The sequence below is a fragment of the Gymnoscopelus braueri genome (genome assembly GCF_963280865.1).
Source record: "Gymnoscopelus braueri genome assembly, chromosome: 17".
Lineage (NCBI taxonomy): Eukaryota > Metazoa > Chordata > Actinopteri > Myctophiformes > Myctophidae > Gymnoscopelus > Gymnoscopelus braueri.
In genome coordinates, this window is record NC_137617.1 from 10,679,432 (window position 1) to 10,704,031 (window position 24,600).

Consider the following 24,600-nt stretch of genomic DNA (forward strand, 5'->3'; position numbering starts at 1 on the left):
GACCTCCCCGACAGATTCAAGCGCAGCTCTGAATCTGTTCTTGAGAGATTAGCCAACGCTAAAATCTAAAATGTCACATTTTAATGGGTTAAAGCAAAAATAAAAAACATTTGTTTGCTGCTGCCTTTTACTGAAGGTTTTTTGTCTCCGCCAGGCCGAAAGGCATGGCGAGAGAGTATGCTTTCGCCCCTGTCCGTCCGTCCGTCCGTCCGTCCGTCCGTCCGTCCGTCCGTCCGTCCGTCCGTCCGTCCGTCCGTGTGTCCGTGTGTCCTGTCTGTGTGTTACCAGCTAATCTCTGGCACCGTTGGCCCGGTCGCTCCGAAACTGTGCACACACACTCCCTGGATGCCAATTCAGAACCTCTGCCCCAATTTTTTCACATGGGCCTGTTATAGCGCCACCAGGAGGCCGATTTGTGCAAAACCCTTTTTTTTACATCACTCCTACAGATTTTATCCAAACGTCACGCAAATCGGTACACAGTATCTCTATAGTCATGTGATCAACACAAATCTGTCCGATTTCCCATATTCCATCCTCATTGCCTATGGTTGGCTTCCAAAGTTTGCAGGATTGGTCCGTTTTTAACAAAAAGCCTCAAACTATGCACGCAGCTTGCGATTTCCGTGAATTTTCACACGCACATTCCCACTAGGCCGAGGAAGAAATGCCACCCTTTTCACATTGGCCTGTTATAGCGCCACCAGCAGGTCTAATTTAGCAAAACACATTTTTGGAACAAAATGCCTCAAATCATGAATGCAGTGTCCGATTGCCGTGAAAGACCTAAGAATAAATGGCACCCTTTTCACATTGGCCTATTATAGCGCCACCAGGAGGCCACAATAACGTACCTGACCTGGCGGAGACCTGTGCTCCGAGGAGCACTTTTTCTAGTTCATTATCATTTTGTTAATATTTTCTTCTCTTTCTTCTGCGCTGTAATTTTATTCTTGTACAGTATCTTTATTTTATTATAACTTTATGTATTGCATTCAAATCTCCCTTTATAATGTGTTTCTTAATGCTTAATGTGTTGTTTAAAGCATCCGAGTTTACTGGTTGTTGAAATGTGCTACTGTATACTGAGGAAGAAGTTATATGGTTGCTTATATCTAACCTTTATATTATACCATCACTTATAATACTTCTACAATACATTATGATATTTGACAGCTTGTAAGAGCCTAAATGTCTCCACTAGGCCTAATAGCTATTGTTTTGGTACAGCCTATCTTGTTATGGTTTAGTTTGTCCTTCAGGCAGCTACGGTATAACTATGATCTCTGCCCTGGGCTCGAGGCAGAACTACCGTACCACTGACATGAGTGTTAATGTACTTCTGACCATGATATCATGTACATAAAGCATAACCACCACCACCTAGAATATTGTCTCGACTCCTATGTGCCTTATCGATTGCTGATGGATCCAGAGTTCCACAACAATACAAACAAACGTGCCTTTTGCACGCAAAAAAGTCGAGAATAAAGTGTTTTCAATTCAATTCCTTTCTCCCCAGAGCTTTCTCATCCTTCCTTCCTTCCTCATTATTCCTTCCTTCAGTCTGTTTCCTCTTACTCCCTCTACACGCACGCACGCGCGCACACACACACACACACACACACACACACACACACACACACACACACACACACACACACACACACACACACACACACACACACACACACACACACACACACACACACACACACACACAGGGGTACTGTGGCAGTGGCCCCCAGTGACACGTCAACACACATGCACGCACGCACACACACACACACACACACACACACACACACACACGCACACACGTTGTGCGTGCGTGCTGCCGTCTGACAGATGGAGGGTCATTCGGGGTGTGTGTGTGTGTGAGATCTGTGATGGGAATACATTGTGGCCAGTGAACTGGATGTTATTTATAACAGCCCAAATATGTACAAGTCCTGAAGAACATGAAAATGGGTTGACGCTTGTAAACAGCAAAGATGATGACCTGTTAACCCTCTGGAAAATGTAAGGCTCCATGCTACCGCATTTCATTCTCCCATCAGGGAAGGTACTGGTGGCGTTACTTTAGAACTGACCCATATAATAAGTCTCACTGGTCTAGCTTGAGCGCACGCACGCACGCACGCAAGCACGCACGCACGCACGCACGCACGCACGCACGCACGCACGCACGCACGCACGCACGCACGCACGCACGCACGCACGCACGCACACGCACACACACGCACACACACACACACACACACACACACACTAGTGTCCTGCCAGTGAAAGCATTAGCGTCATTATCCTGAACAGAGGGAGGGCCAAGAACAGACCGTCTGTCTGTCTGTCTGTCTGTCTGCATGTCTCATTGTCTTCGTAAACGGGCCATGGATGGCAGGATGGCTTCAGTCACACACAAAAAATCCCACTCAACTGGCTAGTGTTTCAAATGGAACAGCGGCTGTGGGAAAACGTTCAGTAAACAGAGTCGGAAATTGTGGTCGAAAGTGCACGTTGGATGACCGTGGCGGTGCGTTATTAGTGCGCCGTGTAAAGGGAACACCAGAAGAGAAACCGCTGCTCAGGTGACGGAGAATGTCAGTGCGGGACGTGATCAGACCGCCAACGAGAACAATCAGTCGACAACCAAATAGAGAGGGAGGTTATAGTGCTGTAGTGCATGAACCCCTCATTACAAAGACAAATGCACATTTGAGGGATCAGTGGTGCAAAAAAAACACAGGCACTGAACTACAGAACTGTGGGAAAGAAATGATATTGTCAGATGAGTCGATCGTTCACCGACAGAACGGTGCAGGCCTGAATGCTCAAACCCTACAGTGAGGGGGTCTTGTTATGGTTTGGGTCCACTTGTTCCCTTAGAGGGAACGCTCAATGCAAAACTATTCACTTCTTTCACTTCTTTCAATTCACTTTTAACCTATGATTTAACACTTGAACCCCAGCATCCATATTCTGGGGGGGGGGGGGGACATTAGCCAAAAAATAGCCGATCTACAAGCTCATAACAGGTCGCAACTAGGAATGTCCGATATTATTGGCCTCCCGATATTTTCGGCCGTTATTAGCATACAAATGTAATATCGGTATCGGTTCTTGAAGGAAACATTTTTTTAACACTGCAGAGGGCAGGTGTCTGTGTCCAGCTGACGCTGGTTGATGCTCGTTAATGTTATAGGCATCAAGGCAATTATGCTTCTGCACTGTCAGTGTCAAATAGGCCAACATCTAATCTAAGATTAGTGGCACTCATTCAAATGGCCACCAGTGAGTCCCAGGACTCACTTTATTGAACAACATCACTGTATTATATTAGATTTATTAGATATTATATTGATATTATAGCTATTCTATTTTATTAGATATGTGATGTTGTTACCTGACAAGTAGTTGACTTTTGGTGAAAGTTATATGTCTGCATATATCGGTATCGGTTGATATCGGAGTTGGACGATATCGGACTATCGGCAAAAAAGTCAATATCGGACATCCCTGGTCGCAACGCCAAAGAGATTTGGTGTGAACAGAAAAGCGGTCCAAGTACAGAGACAATGCGGGTCCAGTTTACGAAGTCTAGAGGGTTTAAGTGGTTAAACGTTTCCATCCTGATTGGAGTGGTCTCTTCCAGGGTGACAATGCCCCCATCCACAGGGCATGAGGGACTACAGTACAGTACAGTATGTAATGTGAGATTCGGATGGGTCATTTAACAGGCTGCTATTCAAACAGAATTTGAATATACAGATGCTTATTTTTTCTTCTTTTTTTTTGCACAGCCACATCACATTAGGGTTTATCAGCTTTCAATATGCTCCCATGTTGATCTGCTGGTGGCTGCTTGTGGGTGTTTTGGCCAGTGTTGGGAGTGTGGGAGTGATTGTCTTATCTGGGACTGTTGTCCCCTTTGGCTAAATGGCCAAATGAACGTTTCACCTCTATGAACATAACTGCTCCAAAAGAACTATGTTGGCATAGGTAAGAGATTCGCAGCAAAATAAAAACAAATGACATGCACAGATCATCAACAATAGCCTAAGTAAGTTTCACAGGATCTTCTCAATGGTTTTAACGTTTGTTTCCTTGTGGAGACAATACCTCATTGCAGTGTATATAGTTGATCATATGGATGTGAACTATGAAATGATGTGGATCTCGCAGCCACATAAACGGCGTGCGGCTCAGAGTCAGAATCGTCTTTGTTGTCACGTCACAGGTTTACAGGGGTTAAACAGTGGGTGACGTTTCTTTTTGTGCAAGCTCCATTGCTTCTGTTGTTGAAAGAAAAAAGAAGGGGGGGGGGGCAAAAAAAGGGAAAAAAGAAAGAATCAAAAACAAAAAAGTGGATCTAACCAGTATGTGACATCGGTCAAAATATGACGCCAGTTGTCAATGAGTTATCAACATTTGGACAAGGTTTCAGAGCAATCACAGCCCCATTAAACTTTGATTATAAAATTCAATGAAGTATAAAACATACAGTATGTGGCTGATCAGTCCAGCGGTTTGTGACATTACCTCCAGACAGTCAGACACACAGACCCTTTGATAGACGGCTAACCTCTTGCAGAGCCATGCTGTAAAAACTACAAAACTACTTCACAAGAACAATGTTGGTGTAACTAAGGGTTTTGCTATAGAATATAACCTTTTTATGCAGAGATTATCAACAATGCAACTTTGTGTTGGCATTTCCTGGTTTTACACAGACAAGATGCCAGCGCAGAGAGCACTCAAGAAGACATGCATCCATCATTTGCCAGTGACATACGCACTGACAGTCAGCTCTGTTGACATTTTCCAATCTAAAAAATGAAATATAAAGCCTTCTTTGTCTGACTTTGTCCCCAGGAGGACTTCTGCTCATGCCAAATTCATATTTGACCAAGAATATAGGGGAGAATAATTTGGTAGAACTATTTCATCGGTGCATCAAGCTGCCTGTCATCACAAATAAAACAAAATTACTAAAAAAAATTACACTTTTTATTCTATTTATTTTTTCAAATTTAGAGTAGCCAATATTTTTTTACCCCTTTTTCTCCCCAATTTAGCCGTTATGTGTTGTCATTGCTGTCGTATACTGACTCTTCTGCCAGTGAGGAGCCCCCACTGGGAGGACGTAGGGCCTTCGTCCTACTCCTCCCGCCCAACACTCCCTGCAGACAGGTGCCGCCCCAGCCTGTAGGAGTACATGCAATGACCAATATCATCCTCCCCGCCTGAATTCCCTCCCCCGAACACGGGCCAAATGTGTTCGTTTAGACGCTCGACAGAGCCGGTTGCACCACGGTGGATTCGAACCCACAGCCTCCGTGGTGCTACTGCGCCACCCGAGCGCTAAACATTTTAGAAATCAACTACGTTTTCAAAATGAAAAACAAGGAAATGCACTGTGTGTGTGTGTGTGTGTGTGTGTGTGTGTGTGTGTGTGTGTGTGTGTGTGTGTGTGTGCGTGTGCGTGCACACGCGTGTGTGTGTGTGTGTGTGTGTGTGTGTGTGTGTGTGCGTTGAGGTATTTTTTAAGGTAGTATTGATCAACCTTCAAAAAACACCTCAATGTCCCTCTTTATTTCTCGTCTCTTCTCTTCTTTGTGTCACTCATCCAGGCTGTAGCCTACTTCATCTGGGTTTAACTTTAAACAAAAAGTTAACAAAGTTTTACCTTTGTAGTTTAGTTCAACACATCCCCAAAAGCTCTATCATGTCCTTTTCTTCAGTCTGAAACTTCAAAACATGAACTGCTGCTCTCCATATATTGTTTTAGAACAGACATTGCAATTAAATGTAACAAAGACTCTACTGCGGTCTCTCTGGCCAGACCCCCTGTCCCACGGATTAATTGCATTTCAATACCTGGAGTTCAAGGTGAGAAAAACAGTAACTTTCTTGTGCTGGAGGCAGGCAATTCATCTCCATTGTATTGTCTCACTTGCTGTACGTCTTTTGTCACAGACTCAAAGAAAATAAATGATGCTTTCGTGTCACGCTGCGACGCGTCGTGAGCTTGTTGATTGGCTATTTTCGGCGAAGAGATTTAGTGTAGAGGGGGAAAAAGGAGAGGACCTTGTATAGCCCCCTGAGGGACACCGGTCAACTAAATAAATAGGGTTTAAGTGGTTAAATGATCAGTTTACTGTTCAGGCGTTTAGCAGACGACAAGTGTGAATAAGAGTGAGCAGAGAAAGCATGAATGCTAGTCAACAAACAACAAGGGAAGTAGTCACATAAGTAGAGAGTGCAAAGACAACAATGTAGTGCTTCATAGAAACTAGTCTAGGATTCAACAAACCTCTACTTCTAAACATCTGTCTGTCTAAATGATATTCTTAGCATTTGTGGTCAAGCAAAACCAATCTAAATAACAAAAATATGTTAACAAGTAACGAAGATATACAGGATAACTACATGTAATTACAAATTATGCAAATCACGTATCTCGAGAACCAACCAACTGATCGATTTCAAACTCGTCGTGCTATCTATGAATGCACTGAATCTGTCTGTCTGAGTCTGTGTGTGTGTGTGTGTGTGTGTGTGTGTGTGTGTGTGTGTGTGTGTGTGTGTGTGTTTCTATATATCTTGAGAACTGTCCAACCGGTCGACTTCAAAGTTGGCATGTGTATTGCAGAGGATGCGAGGGTCTGCAGTGCTGAGTATAGAGAAATCCACAAATCTCTGTCTGTCTGTGTCCCTTTTATGCCCATATATGGAGATCCCTGATGTCATCAATATGACGTCATAGACTGGCCCCCAATTGCTATGATAATGAGTTGGCCAACAGGCTGACTAAATAAGCGATTTAAACGGGTAGTTTCGTTCCGTTCCTAAAATGTTATGCGCCGAACCAAACTTTAAACATCCGTGCGGCTTGGAATCTACCATTAGTTTTGGGATACGACGTATACAAAAGGGTAAACAGCGGAGCCTTGGCGGACGTTCACCCGATTCTGGAAGGTAACGACATAGAACCTCATCTCGGAGCTGTGTAGCGGAGTGAGAGGTTCTTTATGGAGCTAGTGTTGACCATGTCACCCAGACCTGGTCAATAACAGTTTGACCTCAGAAATCCACAATTTATCATTATCAAGGGGAGAAAGAAAAGAGAAAGAGAGAGGACTGCCGAACAACAAATGAGGTCAGGTGGAGGCAGGGTCAAGGTTCAAATCCCTGAGTGTTATAGGCAAGCGTTATGCAACACACGAGAAGTCAGATGAACTTTCAGTGCTGCTTCAGAAGGCCAACATCATGTACAAAATGTCATGTGCTTTAATCCCTGAAGACTGAATACAGGTTGTTGTTGGGTAAATGTCATGACCCTAGTGCCTTTCCAGACAACATCATTGCACGACAGAGAACAGTCAAAATATTGAAAATACTGTATATTTTATTTAGAAGCTACTGTATGTAAGCCATCTATTTTTGCATATTTTCATGCGTGCACTGATGACATAATCAACATCTAGGATGAAATCCCAGGGCCAATCTGCCGAACGAATCAGCAACCACTAAAACCATGGAATGGTCATTAAATGTGACAAGCGATGTATGATGTTGAGCAACTACAGCATGTTGTGAAGTAATGTTGAAGTTTTAAACCCATGCATGGTTGGTCTCTAAGGTGAAACAGCAAACTACATGTGTACTGTACGTGTGTGAATGTCCTATTGGCGTTCACAGAGATCAGATAATGTTGCTATCTGGTGGGAAGATATGTCCAAAACCGTTTTTCAGGAAAGGCAAACAAAAGAACCTGTGTTCCAATAGTAGTAGTAGTTATCATTTTGTCACAAGCTCTTGTTAATACTTTTCATTGGTTAAAGGAGTAGTTCACAGAAAAAATTACCCTAACCCACACCCCATGAAGCCTTAAATTCCTGGAGATATTTTTGTTTCTGTTGCATTCCTAAACCAATAATTTGCTGAGTCGGTCATCAAATTATTGGCTTAGGAATGCGAAATAAAACATTATTTATTTATTTTTTTGTGAACTACTGTACTGTAAATATTTATGCAACCCGCAAACAAACTTAACCACTTTCACCGCGTTGTGAGCTTGTGGAACAGTTCTTTTTGCTTACTTTTGTGTGACACTTTAGTATGACGAAGTAGAATAAAACCTTACGAAAACATTTTTTTTTTCAAAAACATTATATTTTCCTCTCCAAAGTACTCCTACAACACCATCTGAAAGGTTGAAACATTTTTTTTGCAAGTAGAAATATATCCGGGTCTTGCAGGGTTAATTTACAAAAACAAAGTTAAAATATTACGGTGATATGAGGTTTCTGCCCAACAGCAACGATATGATATTGGTTGGCCAGTTGTCCTTACCTTCCATGACGTAGACCAGAGAGCCCACATCTCCCTCCTTGATGATGCAGGCGTCTGGGCCGTACTCCACCGGGTACATGCAGTCCACTATCTCCTGGATCTGAGACAACTCCAAGTTCTTCATGAAGTCGTTGTCCAGGATGGCCTCCTTGATCAGATCCTTGGACCTGAGAGGAGAGGAGAAGCGAGGAGAGGTCATATTTTATTTTCTGATAATGAGGTATATTGAGTAGCTATAATTATTTCATTATTAGAATCATTTGTACCCCTTTTTTTCCTAGCTATTTAGTCATTATGCCAAATAGGCTCTATGCACAGCAGCCATATTGGAAAGAAATTGGGCCTCTTCCTTACGTACTTCACAGGTCAAATAGAGTCAGGGTGCTGATATTGTGCATGTTGGCTCACTGGAAACAAAGTGTGGTCCAGGGACCCTCATGGTTCCTTGAGGGGGTTCCAAATGGCCCATTTGGTTCCATTTGTACACTCTCAGAGTTATGGGGGTCCTTGAAATTAAAAGGTTTGAGAACCACTGTGCAACACTAAATGGAACAGAGCCTTTATTGGTACAGCATCATTGGTAACACCTGTGAAGGAAGTAAAGAAGAGGCCCGATTTCTTTTCAGTATGGCTGTTGTGCTTAGAGCCTATTAACCCCCCCCCCCCCCTTTCATTCTTCCAGTTCAACACCCCCCCCCCCACTGAATACTCCAGTCCCGGTCCCTAAAAATGTTACTCAGGTTACTGTACTTGAGTTACTTTCTACCAATGAGAGCAGAACATCCTATCCGTCAGTCGCTCTTCCATTCTCTGCCTGTCTTCTGCTCTCTCTCTGTCTCTCACACACACACACACACACACACACACACACACACACACACACACACACACACACACACACACACACACACACACACACACACACACAGAGTCCAGACAAAGCAGTGCTCTCTGCAAGAGCATGAAGGGACAATACAATGTTCTTGCATTACAGTAGCCTTGTTGAGAGCTTGTAATTCTGCTGTTTTCGGTGCGCGACAACGGCGAGAAACCTAATATTCCAGCATTACAAAAGGCATTGGGACCAGGCCTGGTATCACAGTATTATACTAGGCATAGTCTGGTTTGGAATGAACACTAAAACTGTCTGAAGAAGACAGTGGGGACCACTCCAGACATCACTGGGAGAGACAACACAAAGAGAGAGAGAGAGATTACTGTTGTACTGTCCAAATGTTTGGACAAAGCAGCATACTCTTTGGCAACATTGTTCTTGAAACTTTCATGCCAATAAAGCCTTTGGAATCAATAGAATTCAACAGGGGGTGGGGTATACAAAGAGAGAGAGAGAGAGTGTGTGTGTGTGTGTGTGTGTGTGTGTGTGTGTGTGTGTGTGTGTGTGTGTGTGTGTGTGTGTGTGTGCGCGTTTGTGTCTTTGAGTCGAGTGTCAGCCCTAGAGTCTTCTGCGCACGTCTCTTCACAGCTGAAACACTAATTTCCTGTGCTCCAGACAAATATGACCCCCTCGGGAGTCTACACAGAAAGGTTCCCATAAATGGAGAGAGCATGACAGAGAGGAGAGGAGCCCGAACTTAATGTTAATGTTGTGGAAGCTTTTAGCTGAAAAGAAAACCCTCTGATAATTCTCTCTGATTTTCTTTGTCTCTGCAGGTTCTGAGCCTTTTTCAGCTGCAATTATAAATGACCTGTTCTGGCTTCTGGGAGAGCTTTTAACGGTGGCCATAGCTGAATGGGTAGAAATATCCCAGGTTCAATTCCTGACGCTGGTAATATGTCAAGGTGTCCCTGAGGAAGACACTTAACCCTTCACTGCTCCCCTACAGCACTCAAGTCTAACCACTTGGGCAGCAAGACAGCTGGGTGAAGATGAAAACTGAATTCCCCCTGCAGGATCAAATGGGTCTAAACTATTATTTATTATTGACGGAATTTTCAAAGTCACTTTTATTTTATAGAGTACAGAGAAAGAGGAGATGAGTGGGACAGAGAGAGGAGAGAGAAAGAGAAAGAGAGGGACAAAGAGAGGAGAGGGAGAGGAGAGGAGAGGAGAGATGCATGGATCGTGGGTTATATCCGCAGAAGCGACAGATATCCGCGGGGCGGGCGGATTTGGTCATACAAATTTGCATAATTAATAGCTGATCGGTTTATGGGGCTGGGGAAATAATACATAATGAGGAAATTATATTAACCCATTATGACCGGGAACGCATCTGTGTAACCACTTCAACCATTATTTTATACTTTGGCTATTCAAAAATAGCAGATCTACAAGCTCATATCGCGGCACCGAGTGCCGCACTATGAGCTTGTAGATCTGCTATTTTAGAAAAATCGTGAACATTTGTGCAAATCATTGAATATATTATACTCAATATTAACTCAAATATTTGCTTCTGGGGGGTCCCTGGCACAGCATATTTTGAGATGGGGGTCCGCGGCCAAATACATATAATTTTAGGTGGTCCTTGGTTTGAGAACAACTGATATTGAAGCAACATACGTTTTTCAGAAAACTGTTATGATTTAGAAGACATTTGTAGAATCCCCAGAAGCAAAGATTTGAGTTACAAATGTTTTCTTAAAAAAAAAATATATATATATATTCAAAGATTTGCAAAAAATGTTCACGATTTTTCAAAAATAGCAGATCTACAAGCTCATGGCGCGGCACTCGGTGCCGCGCCATGAGCTTGTATATCTGCTATTTTTGAATAGCCAAAGAAATCAAAAAATGACACAGATTCTTTCCCAGTCTTAATGGGTTAATTTGTGTGTCTCTTCTTCCCATTCTGTGAATTCCAAGCCCGCCAGCTTCATTTTTCTTTTTAATGCTCATCCGCTGCCATGTCAACGTTACATGTGTGCAACAGGGCAGGCTCATTACAGTGCCTATGGCATGCGAGGCACAGCAGCAGAACATTCCACAGATGTCATGTCCATCTCTCCAACAGGAGAGTGCACAGTGCGTAAAGCAAGGGATCAAGGGAGGAGAGAGAGAGAGAGAGAGAGAGAGAGACCAACAGCGAGAGGGAGAGACAGAGCAAGGGATAAGAAAGGTACAGACCAGAGTGTAGAAGAGAGAGTAACGTCACGCTTTGATCTCGCCGCAAAGCGGGCCTCTATGGGCTATAGTTCCAAACATTGGAACTATCTCATTGACGTAGACAGAGCATTTCCGCATTCCATTCTTACAATGGGAGTCGACGCTACTGTCATTACTCTCTTTCTAAATTACTCTGGTACAGACTAGAGTAGTGTTGCCAAGTCTGCTTATTATAAGCGACTTTGGGCTTTTTTTCCCTGTAAAGTCGCTTGTAAATATTGGTTAGTTGCGGGTTGCGTTTTTTTGGGCTTGTTTCTAAAGTGTAAGTTGTAGATTAACTACGATCAAAATGACTTGACAGGAGGTCGGAATGTGAAATTGAAGCTTGGCTTTATATAGGAAAAAGTGGCATACAAAATATAACAGAAACCATCTCTTGGCATCACTTGGCATTCACGTCTGCTAGCTCAATATTATGTATATATTTGTGGGACTTTTTATGCCTTTATTGATAGTTAAGTGAGCTAGACAGGAAACAGAAGCGACTATGGGCCACATGAGTACTTTAACATGTACATCAGCTATTTGAAAATAGCAGATCTACAAGCTCACAACGCGTTGCGATTCGACGCGTTGTGAGCTTGTAGATCGGCTATTTTCAAATAAAATCTTGCTGGGCATAATAAGCAGATCTGGCAACCCTGATGGCCAGTGCCACCCATGTACAGTAGATGAGCTGGTATTTACTGTGCACAGGTGGTGTGGTGTGGACACAGTAATGTGAGTTCCAGTCTGCTGTTATGCTCTAGTAATCTCTTAATTGCCACCTGGTAGCCTAGAACCGCCGTCTGGCAGATCGCCTCTGTTGCGTAGACAGACTGCAGGCCTATTTATGACCCTTGTACCGTAGCTCTCATGCACTTGGTCAGTTCCTGCAGCGCCCCAGTGTATTCGGTTGTAAGCAACCTTTATATTCTCTCTGTTCGACTTTTTATTTCCTGCCATCTATCTTTTTACATCATCGGGAGTTTGTTTTGTGACCGGATTTTTTCTTTTTTTGTGGCAATAGTTGACTTTTATACATTTATTTTACCGGGCAGTTCCATTGAAATCAAGAATCTCTTTTACAAGAGAGACCAGGACAAGGTAGCAGCATATACCAACATATAATAACATAGGTTGAAAGTGGTTAAGATCAGTGGGTTTAGTCAATATTTAATGAATGAAAAGGATATGGCAAGCCGGATGCGCCACAGTGGATTATTCAAATAGTCGACTAATCAGTCGAGGGGAGTCGACTGCCAATCTCTCAGTCGAATTATGAAAAAAGAAAAAAAACATTATTCGACTGAGAGATTGGCCTAATGTGTTATATTAATTAACTAATAGTTTGCCAAAAATAGGATATACATCATGATGTATTAGGAGAAACCAAGCAATTACAGTATGTTAAATCAGCCATTAAGCACCCCTACAGCCCAAATGGAATGTTCCTCTATTGCTTAAAGGGATATTTCACTTTCAAAAAAACGTTTGGTCATTTTATCGTCTACTCAGGCCTTTGTGAACCCCCCATACAGTTTGTTCGATTCAGTATTTAGATATTTGATATTCATTTTATCAGACACGCCCCCTGTTACAAACCCATTGTAACTTCAAACTCCATTTTAACCATGTTAAATTCATCGAAAACACCCGTCCTTGGTTCTGGTGACTCACCCTGCCCTCTAGTGATGAGCGGGTCGACCCGTAACCCGCGGGACCCGCGGGTCAACCCGCGGCGCGGGTAGGTCGAGTCAGGATTTCAGAGAAAATTATGCGGGCTGAGGGTGAGCGGGTCAGCCGCTCTCCACGAAAAAAAAAAAAAAAAACCCTATTTTGACCAACATGCTTGTTTATTCAGCCCATGACAATGTTGTGCTACTGTAGACATTTAAAGGGACTTTGGGTACTTAAAAGAGCGCTATATAATATATATATATATTCCCACCGCGGGTCGCGGGGCGGGTTGAGCCATAGATTTATATATGGGTTCGCGGGGCGGGTTGAGGCGGGTCGCGTTCCGTCGCGGGTTGGGGCGGGGCGGGTCATGAAAAAACCCGACCCGCACATCACTACTGCCCTCCTAATGCGTGAGGGGGCCATGTTTTTCCGATATTTTTTTTCATTTATTTTATTTTATTTTTTCATTGTATTTTCTTTTTTTCTTTTTCCAAAAAAAATATAAAAAATAAATGAAAAAAGTTATTGAAAAAACACGGCCCCCTCACGTATTAGGGGGGCGGTATGAGTCACCAGAACCAAGGACGGGTGTTTTTGATGAATCCAACATGGTTAAAATGGAGTTTGAAGTTACAATGGGTTTGTATAGGAAGGGGGCGTGTCTGATAAAATGAATATCAAATATCTAAATACTGAATCGAGCAACTTAAAAACTGTCTGTCAAAGGACCAAAAGCTTTTTTGAAAGTGAAATATCCCTTTAACATCTTTTTTGCATGATTCGACTGAGAGATTGGCAGAGTGGCAATCTCAGTCGATTCATGCCAAAAAATTAATAAATACAAAAAAAATAAAAAAAATACATTAATTTGTATTTTTTTGGTGTTGCTTTAGTCGACTATTAGTCGACTATAGGCAACATTTGGCCAATCAGATTCGACTATGGAAATTGAACGGGTACTTTACCCCTGTCACTGCGTGAAAAGAATTAAATCTGGCTTTTTATTATCATTCCTAAGCCTTCTTGTCCACCGTTCAACAGCATCTTCTAAAGCTCTGCTTCACATGCTAAAACGCATAATGAGATGCTGCCTCTAGTAGGCATTCATTTCACACAGGTTGCCATTGCAAAACGTGTGAAATGCCTTTTTCGTGTGCCGTGCTATGAGCTTGTAGATCTGCTATTTTTGAAAAATTGTGAATATTTGTGCAAATCTTTGAATATAAATATATTTTTAAAGCAAACATTTTTAACTAAAATCTTTGCTTCTGGAGGTCCCTGGAACAAAATATGTTGAGATGGGGGTCCGCAGCCAAATGCATATGATTCTGGGGGTCCTTGACATGAAAAAGTTTGAGAACCACTGATATAGCAACATAGGTTTTTCAGAAAACTGTTTAGAAGACATTAGAATCGGCTACACACAAATTAGAAATAATGATCGCAGTGTATGAAGGAAGATATTGACAATTTTGTGATCATTAGGATTTTCTACAATACAATTGTTGTGAGTGTTTTTAGCCCAAAGACCCAACCCATCCCCACACACACACACCCCCCTTATAGCACTGACTAGACGATCAATGCAATCATAATAGAACTCCCTTTTTATCGCCCAGTCTCTCCCACACACACCAACTTATATCAATCACACTATCATAGCAGGCTACAAGAACCGCCCCCACGCATGCACACGCACACGCACAGCTTTTATCAATCACAATTATAACAGTACTAGAAACCCCTCACACACGCACACGCACACACACACACACACACACACACAGCTTACAGCAATTACATCACAATCAAATCATGGCTCTGCGAGCACTGAGCAGTAATATGAAACAGGATTTTGTTGGATGGATAGTGCTTTGTTAGGACAGAGAGGGGGGGAGAGAGAAAGACTGAAAGAGAGACACAACGAGAGAGAGAGAGAGAGAGAGAGAGAGAGAGAGAGAGAGAGAGAGAGACCAGAGAGAGAGACCAGAGAGAGAGACCAGGCGAGTGAGAGAAGAAGAGAGACACTGAGAGGAATGAAGGAGAGGAGAATGAGGGGAGAGAGACCAAGAAGGAGGGAGAGATAGGAGAGAGCGAGACGGGCAGAAGAAGAGAGAGAGAGAGAGAGAGAGAGAGAGAGTAGAGTAGATTTCTTTTGTGATACAAAAATGAAATTTGGCATGAACATTATTCAGGGTCAACTGTTTAACTTTAGAAACCGGGCCATCCAAAAATCTAATATGGCGGTCATTTTTTCAAGATGGCCACCAAATCAACAAGTCATATCTATATTTCTTGATAGATAGTTAGTTAGTTAGTTAGTTAGTTAGTTAGTTAGTTAGTTAGTTAGATAGATAGATACGCAAAGGACAGATACTCACTGACAGAGATTTGTGGAATTTATAGTTAGATGTTGCTACAGTACCTTGTTGTAGCCCAGGTCTCCCTTCTAAAAGAGATTATTCATCTCAATGGGCAAGGCCATGAGTTTCAGAGTTGTTAAAACTGTTCTACCATGGGGTGGACGAGAGGAGAAATGGGATAGGTATACTCCTATAAGGAACAGTATATCAACAGGTTGAGTTGAAGAGAAGCTCAGGCAGAGTGATGATGAGCATGAGCATTTGTCTCGCATTTGGACGACAAGGTAATGGGTTCGATCCCGGGCACCATCAACTCAGCGTAGCACCATGGCTTGAGTCCTGTGGTAAGTACTGGGAGCTGATGTTAGGTGTGTAGACAGAGAAAAAGATCACAAGGTGGAATATGAAGAAAGAATGATCATGTGTGGAGCTCAGGGGGGAGATAAGAAAGACAGCCAGAGGGATGAAGAAAGTAAGCAGGTGTAAAAGATGAAGGGTAAGGCGAAGAGAGAGGTGGCGAGGGCGAAGGAAAAGAGTATGAGGAGTTAAGAGAGGCTGGACACCAAGGAGGGAGAAAAGGACCTGTACCGATTGGCTAGACAGAGGTGCAGAGATGGGAAGGATGTGCAGGTTAAGGTGATAAAGGATAGACATATTCTAATAGCGAAGACAGTGTGTTGAGAAGATGGAAGGAGTACTTTGAGGGAAGGGATGTGTCAGGAGTTATTTGTGACAGAAGGGTACCAGTCAGAGGGAAGATGTATAAGACAGTAGTGAGACCAGCCATGCTGTACGGCGTGGAATTGAGGATGCTGTGATTCTCTTTAGGAGTGACAAGGAAGGACATCATCAGATATGACTAAATAATAGGATTATTCCAGGTTAGAAGGTTTGGGGATAAAGCAAGAGAGGCGAGGTTGAGATGGTTTGGATATGTGAAAAGGAGGGATGAGGGGTAAATTGGGAGAGGGATAATGAAGATGTAGCTGCCAGGTAAGAGGATAAAAGGAAGGCCAAAGAGGAGGTTTAACCCTATAACGCCAAACGTATCATATATGATACACACATTACCACTGATTTTTTTATAAATCAGTGTAATGAATACTTGGACCAAGAACCTGTTGTATCATATCTGACACATCCCCACTTCCCCCTGGACCATACCATTTGCACTGCAGGTAGTTACAGAGCCTCAGGTGGTCTGACCCAAAATGGCTGCCATCAACTAAACAGGAGAGGTTGATGCACTACTAACAAACAATTATTTTTTAAGCAGTTCGGGTAAGTTTTCCTAGTATATCTTTACTAATATTTTTGAAATAAGTGTTGGATAACTTGAATGCACTTATGAGCTCTCAAAATTTAGCATTTGAGTTTGTATCATATTTGATACTACAGGTCTATAGTCCTTTACGATTTGTATCATATTTGATACTACAGGTAGTTTTTTTTTTTTTTTGTAATGTTAAAACCAACTTGATTTTTTTTATTTTTTTCAAATTTATATCCCACGATTTTGTAACCCTATTTTTTACACCCAGTGCCAATCTCTATGTAATCCTGGGCACTACACTCCCTCTGCCAACCTAGGGAGGCCAGGGCCGAGCTCATGCCTCCTTCAATGCATGAGAGCCAACTGACCTTCTTATCACCTGACAGGGGAGAGTTTCCCTGGTTGGACGTAGCGCGTGGAAGGAACACGTTATTCCAACCAGTTCCTTTCCCCTCCATCAGGCGCCCCGGCTGGCCAGGGGGAGGCAGTAAAACCGACTTGAAATACCCCTTGTAATACCCCTTGTATTAAATATGATACAACAAATAAATGATAAAGGAATGTTAAAAAAAATTAAACAAAATCAAAAATGTTTTAAGACCCAATAAAGTGTCCCTTTTCAAAAATTTTGATTTTCTGACCTTTCCTTCATAGTTCAAGTTCTAGAGGGTTGCGGTGAGAGACGACGGCCATCTTGAAATAAATGGCTGCCATCTTTGATTTACGAGTGGCCCAGTTTCCTAAATCGAAGAGTGACCTCCAAAGATGATTTGTACCAAATTTTCCACTTGTATCACCATTTGAACAATTCTCCAAAATGTTGCTGTTATCTGCTTCACTTTATGGCGTGTTTTTGAAATGTTTTAACAACCAACCTACCCACCCACACAGTAGTCACTTTTAATATGCAGTATAAAGGATGACTGCATATTTGGAACTGACATATTTGAACTGACATCATAGTGACGACACAAGTGTTGAATCAACTTGGCTTAAAGGCAGATGACACAGTGAGAATGGAGAGAGAAATCAAGCAAGCCTATACCATCTATAAGAGGAACCATTCCAGAAGAGATCCAAGGACTTAGAGCTTTACCACTTCAAGCAAGGACTTCAAGCTTCAAGCAAGGACTTCAAGCAAGGACGTCAAGCTTTACTTCAAGAAAGGACTTCGACCTTTACCATCTATAAGAGGAACCATTCCAAAAGAGATCCAAGGACTTCAAGCTTTACCACTTCAAGCAAGGACTTCAAGCAAGGACTTCAAGCTTTACTTCAAGAAAGGACTTCAACCTTTAACATCTATGAGAGGAACCATTCCAGAAGAGATCCAAAGACTTCAAGCTTTACCACTTCAAGCAAGGACTTCAAGCAAGGACTTCAAGCAAGGACTTCAAGAAAGGACTTCAACCTTTACCATCTATGAGAGGAACCATTCCAGAAGAGATCCAAGGACTTACTATTCTACTGGTAGTCACACTGTAACCATTCCTGTGTTGTAAGGTCACATATCATTAGTTCGATTCTTGGCCCATTACAGCCCATGTAAAGCAGCAGGTTTGACAATGAACTGATGCTCCCGACAATGAGCAAGCACCACGGAGACACAGAAGAACCAAGATCTACAAATAATCAACCGTTTACCAAGACTTTAACTCAATCCGAGGTAAAGAAACGTCAGCTGACTGACAAGGGAAGGAAAAGTCACATCTGTAAACAGTGTGGCAAGAGTTTCCGGAAGTTAACTCACCTAAAGACACACCAGCGTATCCATACCGGAGAAAAACCTTTCTACTGTACACAGTGTCATAAGAGTTTCAGTCAGTCAGGTGACCTGAAGACACACCAGCGTATCCATACCGGAGAAAAACCTTTCCATTGTAAACAGTGTGACAAGAGTTTCAGTCAGTCAGGTTCCTTAAAGACACACCAGCGTATCCACACTGGGGAAAAACCTTTTCATTGTAAACAGTGTGACAAGAGTTTCAGTCAATTAGATAAACTGAAGATACACCAGCGTATCCACACTCCACGACTTAAACCTTTTCATTGTAAACAGTGTGACAAGAGTTTCAGTCAGTCAGGTGACCTGAAGATACACCAGCGTAGCCACACTGGGGAAAAACCTTTCCATTGTAAACAGTGTGACAAGAGTTTCAGTAAATTAGATAACCTGAAGATACACCAGCATATCCACACTGGGGAAAAACCTTTCCATTGTAAACAGTGTGACAAGAGTTTCAGTCAGTCAGGTTCCTTAAAGACACACCAGCGTATCCACACTGGGGAAAAACCTTTTCATTGTAAACAGTGTGACAAGATTTTCAGTCAATTAGCTAACCTGAAGATACACCTGCGTATCCACACTGGGGAAAAACCTTTCCATTGTAAACAGTGTGACAAGAGTTTCAATGAGTTAGGTAGCCTGAAGAGACACCAGCGTATCCACACTCCACGACTTAAACCTTTTCATTGTAAACAGTGTGACAAGAGTTTCAGTCAGTCAGGTGACCTGAAGATACACCAGCGTAGCCACACTGGGGAAAAACCTTTCCATTGTAAACAGTGTGACAAGAGTTTCAGTAAATTAGATAACCTGAAGATACACCAGCGTATCCACACTGGGGAAAAACCTTTCCATTGTAAACAGTGTGACAAGATTTTCAGTCAGTCAGGTTCCTTAAAGACACACCAGCGTATCCACACTGGGGAAAAACCTTTTCATTGTAAACAGTGTGACAAGAGTTTCAGTAAATTAGATAACCTGAAGATACACCAGCGTATCCACACTGGGGAAAAACCTTTCCATTGTAAACAGTGTGACAAGAGTTTCAATACGTTAGGTAGCCTGAAGAGACACCAGCGCATCCACACTGGGGAAAAACCTTTCCATTGTAAACAGTGTGACAAGAGTTTCAATACGTTAGGTAGCCTGAAGATACACCAGCGTATCCACACTGGGGAAAAACCTTTTCATTGTAAACAGTGTGACAAGAGTTTCAGTCAGTCAGGTTCCCTAAAGACACACCAGCGTATCCACACTGGGGAAAAACCTTTTCATTGTAAACAGTGTGACAAGAGTTTCAGTATATTAGATAACCTGAAGATACACCAGCGTATCCACACTGGGGAAAAACCTTTCCATTGTAAACAGTGTGACAAGAGTTTCAATACGTTAGGTAGCCTGAAGAGACACCAGCGCATCCACACTCCACAACTTTGTCTACCAGAGCAGCGGTTCCCAGACGTTTTAGCTCGAGACCCAAAAGAGAAATGTGACGTTTCCACAGGATCCAAGCTAGTGAAAAAGGCAGATCTACAAGCTCACAATGCGTTGCGACGTGTTCTGAACTTGTAGAACGGCTATATTCACTACTTCTTATTCATTTGTTTTCTAATTTATGGAATTTCATAGATGTTATTTTTATTTATTCATTAAACTCTTGAGAAATCAGAGGTCGCAGTAAAATATTTTTTTCCCCCGGTGGATAGACGAGACCCTCCCCCTCCCCCAGACAGCCTTTGTTTACATCCGTGTCCACATCGTGGCTTCCGTGGCTCTCCGTGGATCGTCAAAATAAGGTACAAAACGCTGGCAGTAGCGGAGCATGGCTGGTCTCACTACAGTCTTATACATCTTCCCTCTGACTGGTACCCTTCTGTCACAAATAACTCCTGATACATCCGTTCTCTCAAAGTACTCCTTCCATTTCTCGAAACCAGTGAACAGGTGCATCGGCCAACCAAAACCACGGGTACAAAATGTAGGCTTGACAAGTTGATGTGCGTCTCCACCCCCAGAAGACACAGGTGTCTACAACCTAATTCAAACGACTTAATTATTCTAAGGTTCTATGCTGTGTTCACACTGGCAGATGCAAAGCTACAGTTAACCAATAATTTTCAACGTCAGCTAGCGACATAAAGATACAAAGATACAAAAAGTTGAGCTGGTTTCAACTTCAGCTACGAATATACAAAGCTACAAATATGCTGTGTACCTTTGTATCTTTTGTACTATTGTATCTTTAGAATCTGCAAGTGTAAACGCAGCATAAAACATTCATTTTGTAAACTTTCTTAATTTGAAAAAAAGAGAAGAAAATACAGACCTATTTTCTTAATTCCCGTGATTTCCCCGAAATGAGTCACATTCTGCTGTTCCACACGGCTACATATTTGGTCAAGAAGACTGATGTCTAATTGATGATGCCACATTCTCTGGCAGAGAAATGCTCTCCACTGAGCACCGCTTTCTAGATATTTGGCTCATGGCCTTTCATCTGGGCTGTCTGGTAGTGTTTCAGACCATGTTTCATCAAATGCCTTCTGCATCCTCTAGGACTGTTTCCCAAACACTTGGTCGGGACCCATTTGTGGGTCGCAGGCCGATTTTTATTGGTCGCGAGTAAACATACCTTTATTTTTGTTTCCTACATTTTGTTCTTAACACGTTCTCTGCCAGGTATTAATTAATTAATTCATCCTCTACTGCCAGTGTTCTTTACCTTATCTTGAGGATTCACAGAGAGCCACGGAAGCTACGATGTGGACACGGTTGTGCACAAAGGCGGTCTGGGGGAAGGGGAAGGTCTCGTCTATCCACCGGAACGTTAGCCGTTCTACAAGTTCCAAAGATGATTTGTACCAAATTCCCCACTTGTATCACCATTTGAACAATGCTCCCAAAATGTTGCCGTTATCTGCTTCACTTTACGGAGTGTTTTTTTTTTCTCTCATTTAGATGGCTATAAAGAAACATATAATAATATATAATATGGGAGTGCTATTTGGTGATTTAGTGATTGACATCACAAAAGTATAGGCAAAGACATGCTGAATTGCAAAATCTGTCTAATTTCAGACAAATGAGTCTGTGCGTTTGATGCATTTGACTCCATATAAATGTATGTGCATTTGACTCCATATTATCTGCATTTGACTCCATATATGTGCATTTGACTCCATATAAGTGCATTTGTTTCCATGTATGTGCATTTGACTCCATATATGTGCATTTGACTCCATATATGTGAGCGGGTACAGTGCTTTAGGCAGCAAGGGGGCATTTTTCATTTTATTACAGATTGTTGAAGTACAGAATATAAGCTTTCATATGATGTATCATTCATTGAAATTGGAACACATTTGAATAAGATGTGACCATTTGAATCTTGTCATCTATAATAGTCCAAACTGAGATAATCCCTTCTAAATAATTTCCACTTCTAAGCACCTCTCAGCTCCAGGTAATGGGCGTGCCGTGAACAATGGGTAATTTATTCAACCTAGCCACTCCTCTAATCACTCCCCCATTTTCGGATTTTTACTGTGGAAAGTAACTAAGTACATTTACTCAAGTACTGTACTTAAGTACATTTTTTTAGGTATTTTATACATAGGCTATTTGAAAATAGCCGATCTACAAGCTCAAAATGCGCATTGCAACGTGTTGTGAGCTTGTAGATCAGCTATTTTCAAACATTTGAGTACTTTTACTTTAGGTACTTTAAGTATATTTTGATGCCAATACTTTTGTACTTTTACTTTGATTGAACTCAAGTAACATTTTGAGCACAGGCCTTTTACTTTTTATATTGTGGTATTGCTACCACCAAGTGCTTCTTCCACCACTAAATTTGACCCACTGGTAGTCGACTATTAAGTCGAGGTTTACCTATCTAGGTCCTGGATTAACTCCAACCTGGTGCTTGCACTCTCCATTTACAACCCGTACATCTACATAAACGTTCAGATTTCAAATATAAAGTGCTTACCTCATGGCCACGGATGTTACCATTCACTTCGGGTGGGTCTAAGTACCCGTATCTTCCATATTGTTCAATAAAAAGCATTTTAATCCGATCGGCAGCCATTTTCTCATAGAGTTATAACGTATCAGGAGTGCAATACACCCCCCAACCGATACGGCTGCGTAGTTGGAAAAAAACGGAGATGGCCATCAATCGGATCAAAATGCTTTTTATTGAACAATACGGAAGATACCGGTACTTATGAGGGCCCGTACATAATTATAACACCCGTGGCCATGAGATAAGCACTTTATATTTGAAATCTGAACGTTTATGTAGATGTACGAGTTGTAAATGGAGAAATGCAAACACCAGGTGTACGTTCTGCCATGACGCTTGGCGGCGAGCTAACAATGCTAAGCTCCTAGCCTCGTTACTCCACCGTTGTTTTGTCCAAATCTTCAGTGAAATACTTCCATACGAACGTCGAGCGGCCTGTTGTTTAGCTGGGGCTGCCCTCACCTAGCTGCTGTGTTCGCTACAATGTTATATTGTTTATACAGCTAGATTCTGTCCCGAAAAAGACTAACGCAATACTGGCCGCTTCCTAGCCCTGGTCCAGAGCATGGTACTGCGCCCTCTACAGATCTGGACAATTTGAACTTACCATTAACCAAATCTGTAGAGGCACTGTGGAGTAAATAAAAATAATCTCCGTCTCGCGGACATATTTTATTTTCTGCCCAAAAAGTGTATTTTACAGAGTAGGTGGGGTGCTGAGAGGCTTCCCACCTCCGAGAATAGACTTTCAACAACACAAAACAGCCTTTGTTTCGGTGAGTAGCGAAATGGTTTTGTTTATTTTCACTACTCTTGAGCCCTCGCAGGGCAATGGAATTTCTTGTACAATCGCAGAGCCCTGGGTCTTCGAAACTGATGGGCGGGGATTAGGCTTGTAACCGGAGAACAATGGGCCAACGACCAACCAAAACCACTCATGTTAATGTTGTCCCTGCAAGTTAAAGCCACTCTCCGCCCCCACAAGACCGACAGAAACACACAGAAACACTACTGTTTTTGTAATGTAATTTAAACCACTTAATGATTCTAAAACGGATATCTGTTGGGATTGAAAACTTCCTCAACATTCGAACTGTGTTAATATGGAAAAAAATGAAAATCAGCAACAAAAAAAAAAGAGTTATTTAGCTAGTTTCTACTGTTTTTCAACTCGCGAGTTGATGCCCGAAACACCAGGCCTGCTCACATATGTGCAGTTGACTCAATATATTTGCATTTGCCCCGGGGCACCCACCTCAAGGACCGTGGTCCACCGACCGGGCGACCAACCCGCCAATCCACGCAGTAGTCACTTTTAATATATCTCTACTGTCCGGCAGGAACCAGCTAACTCCAAAATGTTCATTTTTAAGGAAATGAAAAAAAAGTGGAGTTAGGAGGTTTTGTTCATCATTGATAAGAACAGCTGAATGGACCTCCAAGCTCACAATGAGGTTGGAGGTCAAAAGGGGGTGGAGCCTGGAGTCAGCAAAACCAGCTAACTCCGGTGGACTTCGCTGGTTTAGCAAAACATTTGAGGATCCAATGGAGTTAGCTGGTTTTGTCAGAAGCGCTTTTTAATGCTTTTCATTGGTTTAATATTTTTTTTACCAACACACACACGTAATATGGGTGTTCAATGGCCCTGATTTATGGGAAAAAATGCTAAAGCGTCAAAATTGAGTTAGCTGGTTGCTGCCAGACAGCAACAGGATGACTGCATATTTGGAACTGACATATTTGGACTGACATCATAGTGACGACACAAGTGTTGAATCAGCTTGGCTTAAAAGCAGACGACGTAGTGAGAATGGAGAGAAAAATCAAGCAAGCCTTTACCATCTATAAGAGGAACCGTTCCAGAAGTGATCCAAGGACTTCAAGCTTTACAACTTCAAGCAAGGACTTCAAGTTTCAAGCAAGGACTTCAAGCAAGGACTTCATGCAAGGACTTTAAGCTTTACTTCAAGCAGGACTTCAACCATTACCATCTATCTATAAGAGGAA

General features: G+C 42.3%; 1 protein-coding gene across 3 annotated transcripts in view; it reads right to left on the bottom strand.

The window, feature by feature from the left end:
• Positions 1-24,600, bottom strand: part of prkg1 (protein kinase cGMP-dependent 1) — a gene marked incomplete at its 5' end in the record, with an annotated part of 196,838 nt that overhangs the window by 144,254 nt on the left and 27,984 nt on the right. For all 3 annotated transcript variants that reach the window (XM_080456359.1, XM_080456358.1, XM_080456357.1), the window contains one exon: positions 8,356-8,522. In XM_080456359.1, coding sequence (XP_080312485.1) covers positions 8,356-8,522 — 167 coding nt within the window. The remainder of the gene's footprint in view (positions 1-8,355; positions 8,523-24,600) is intronic.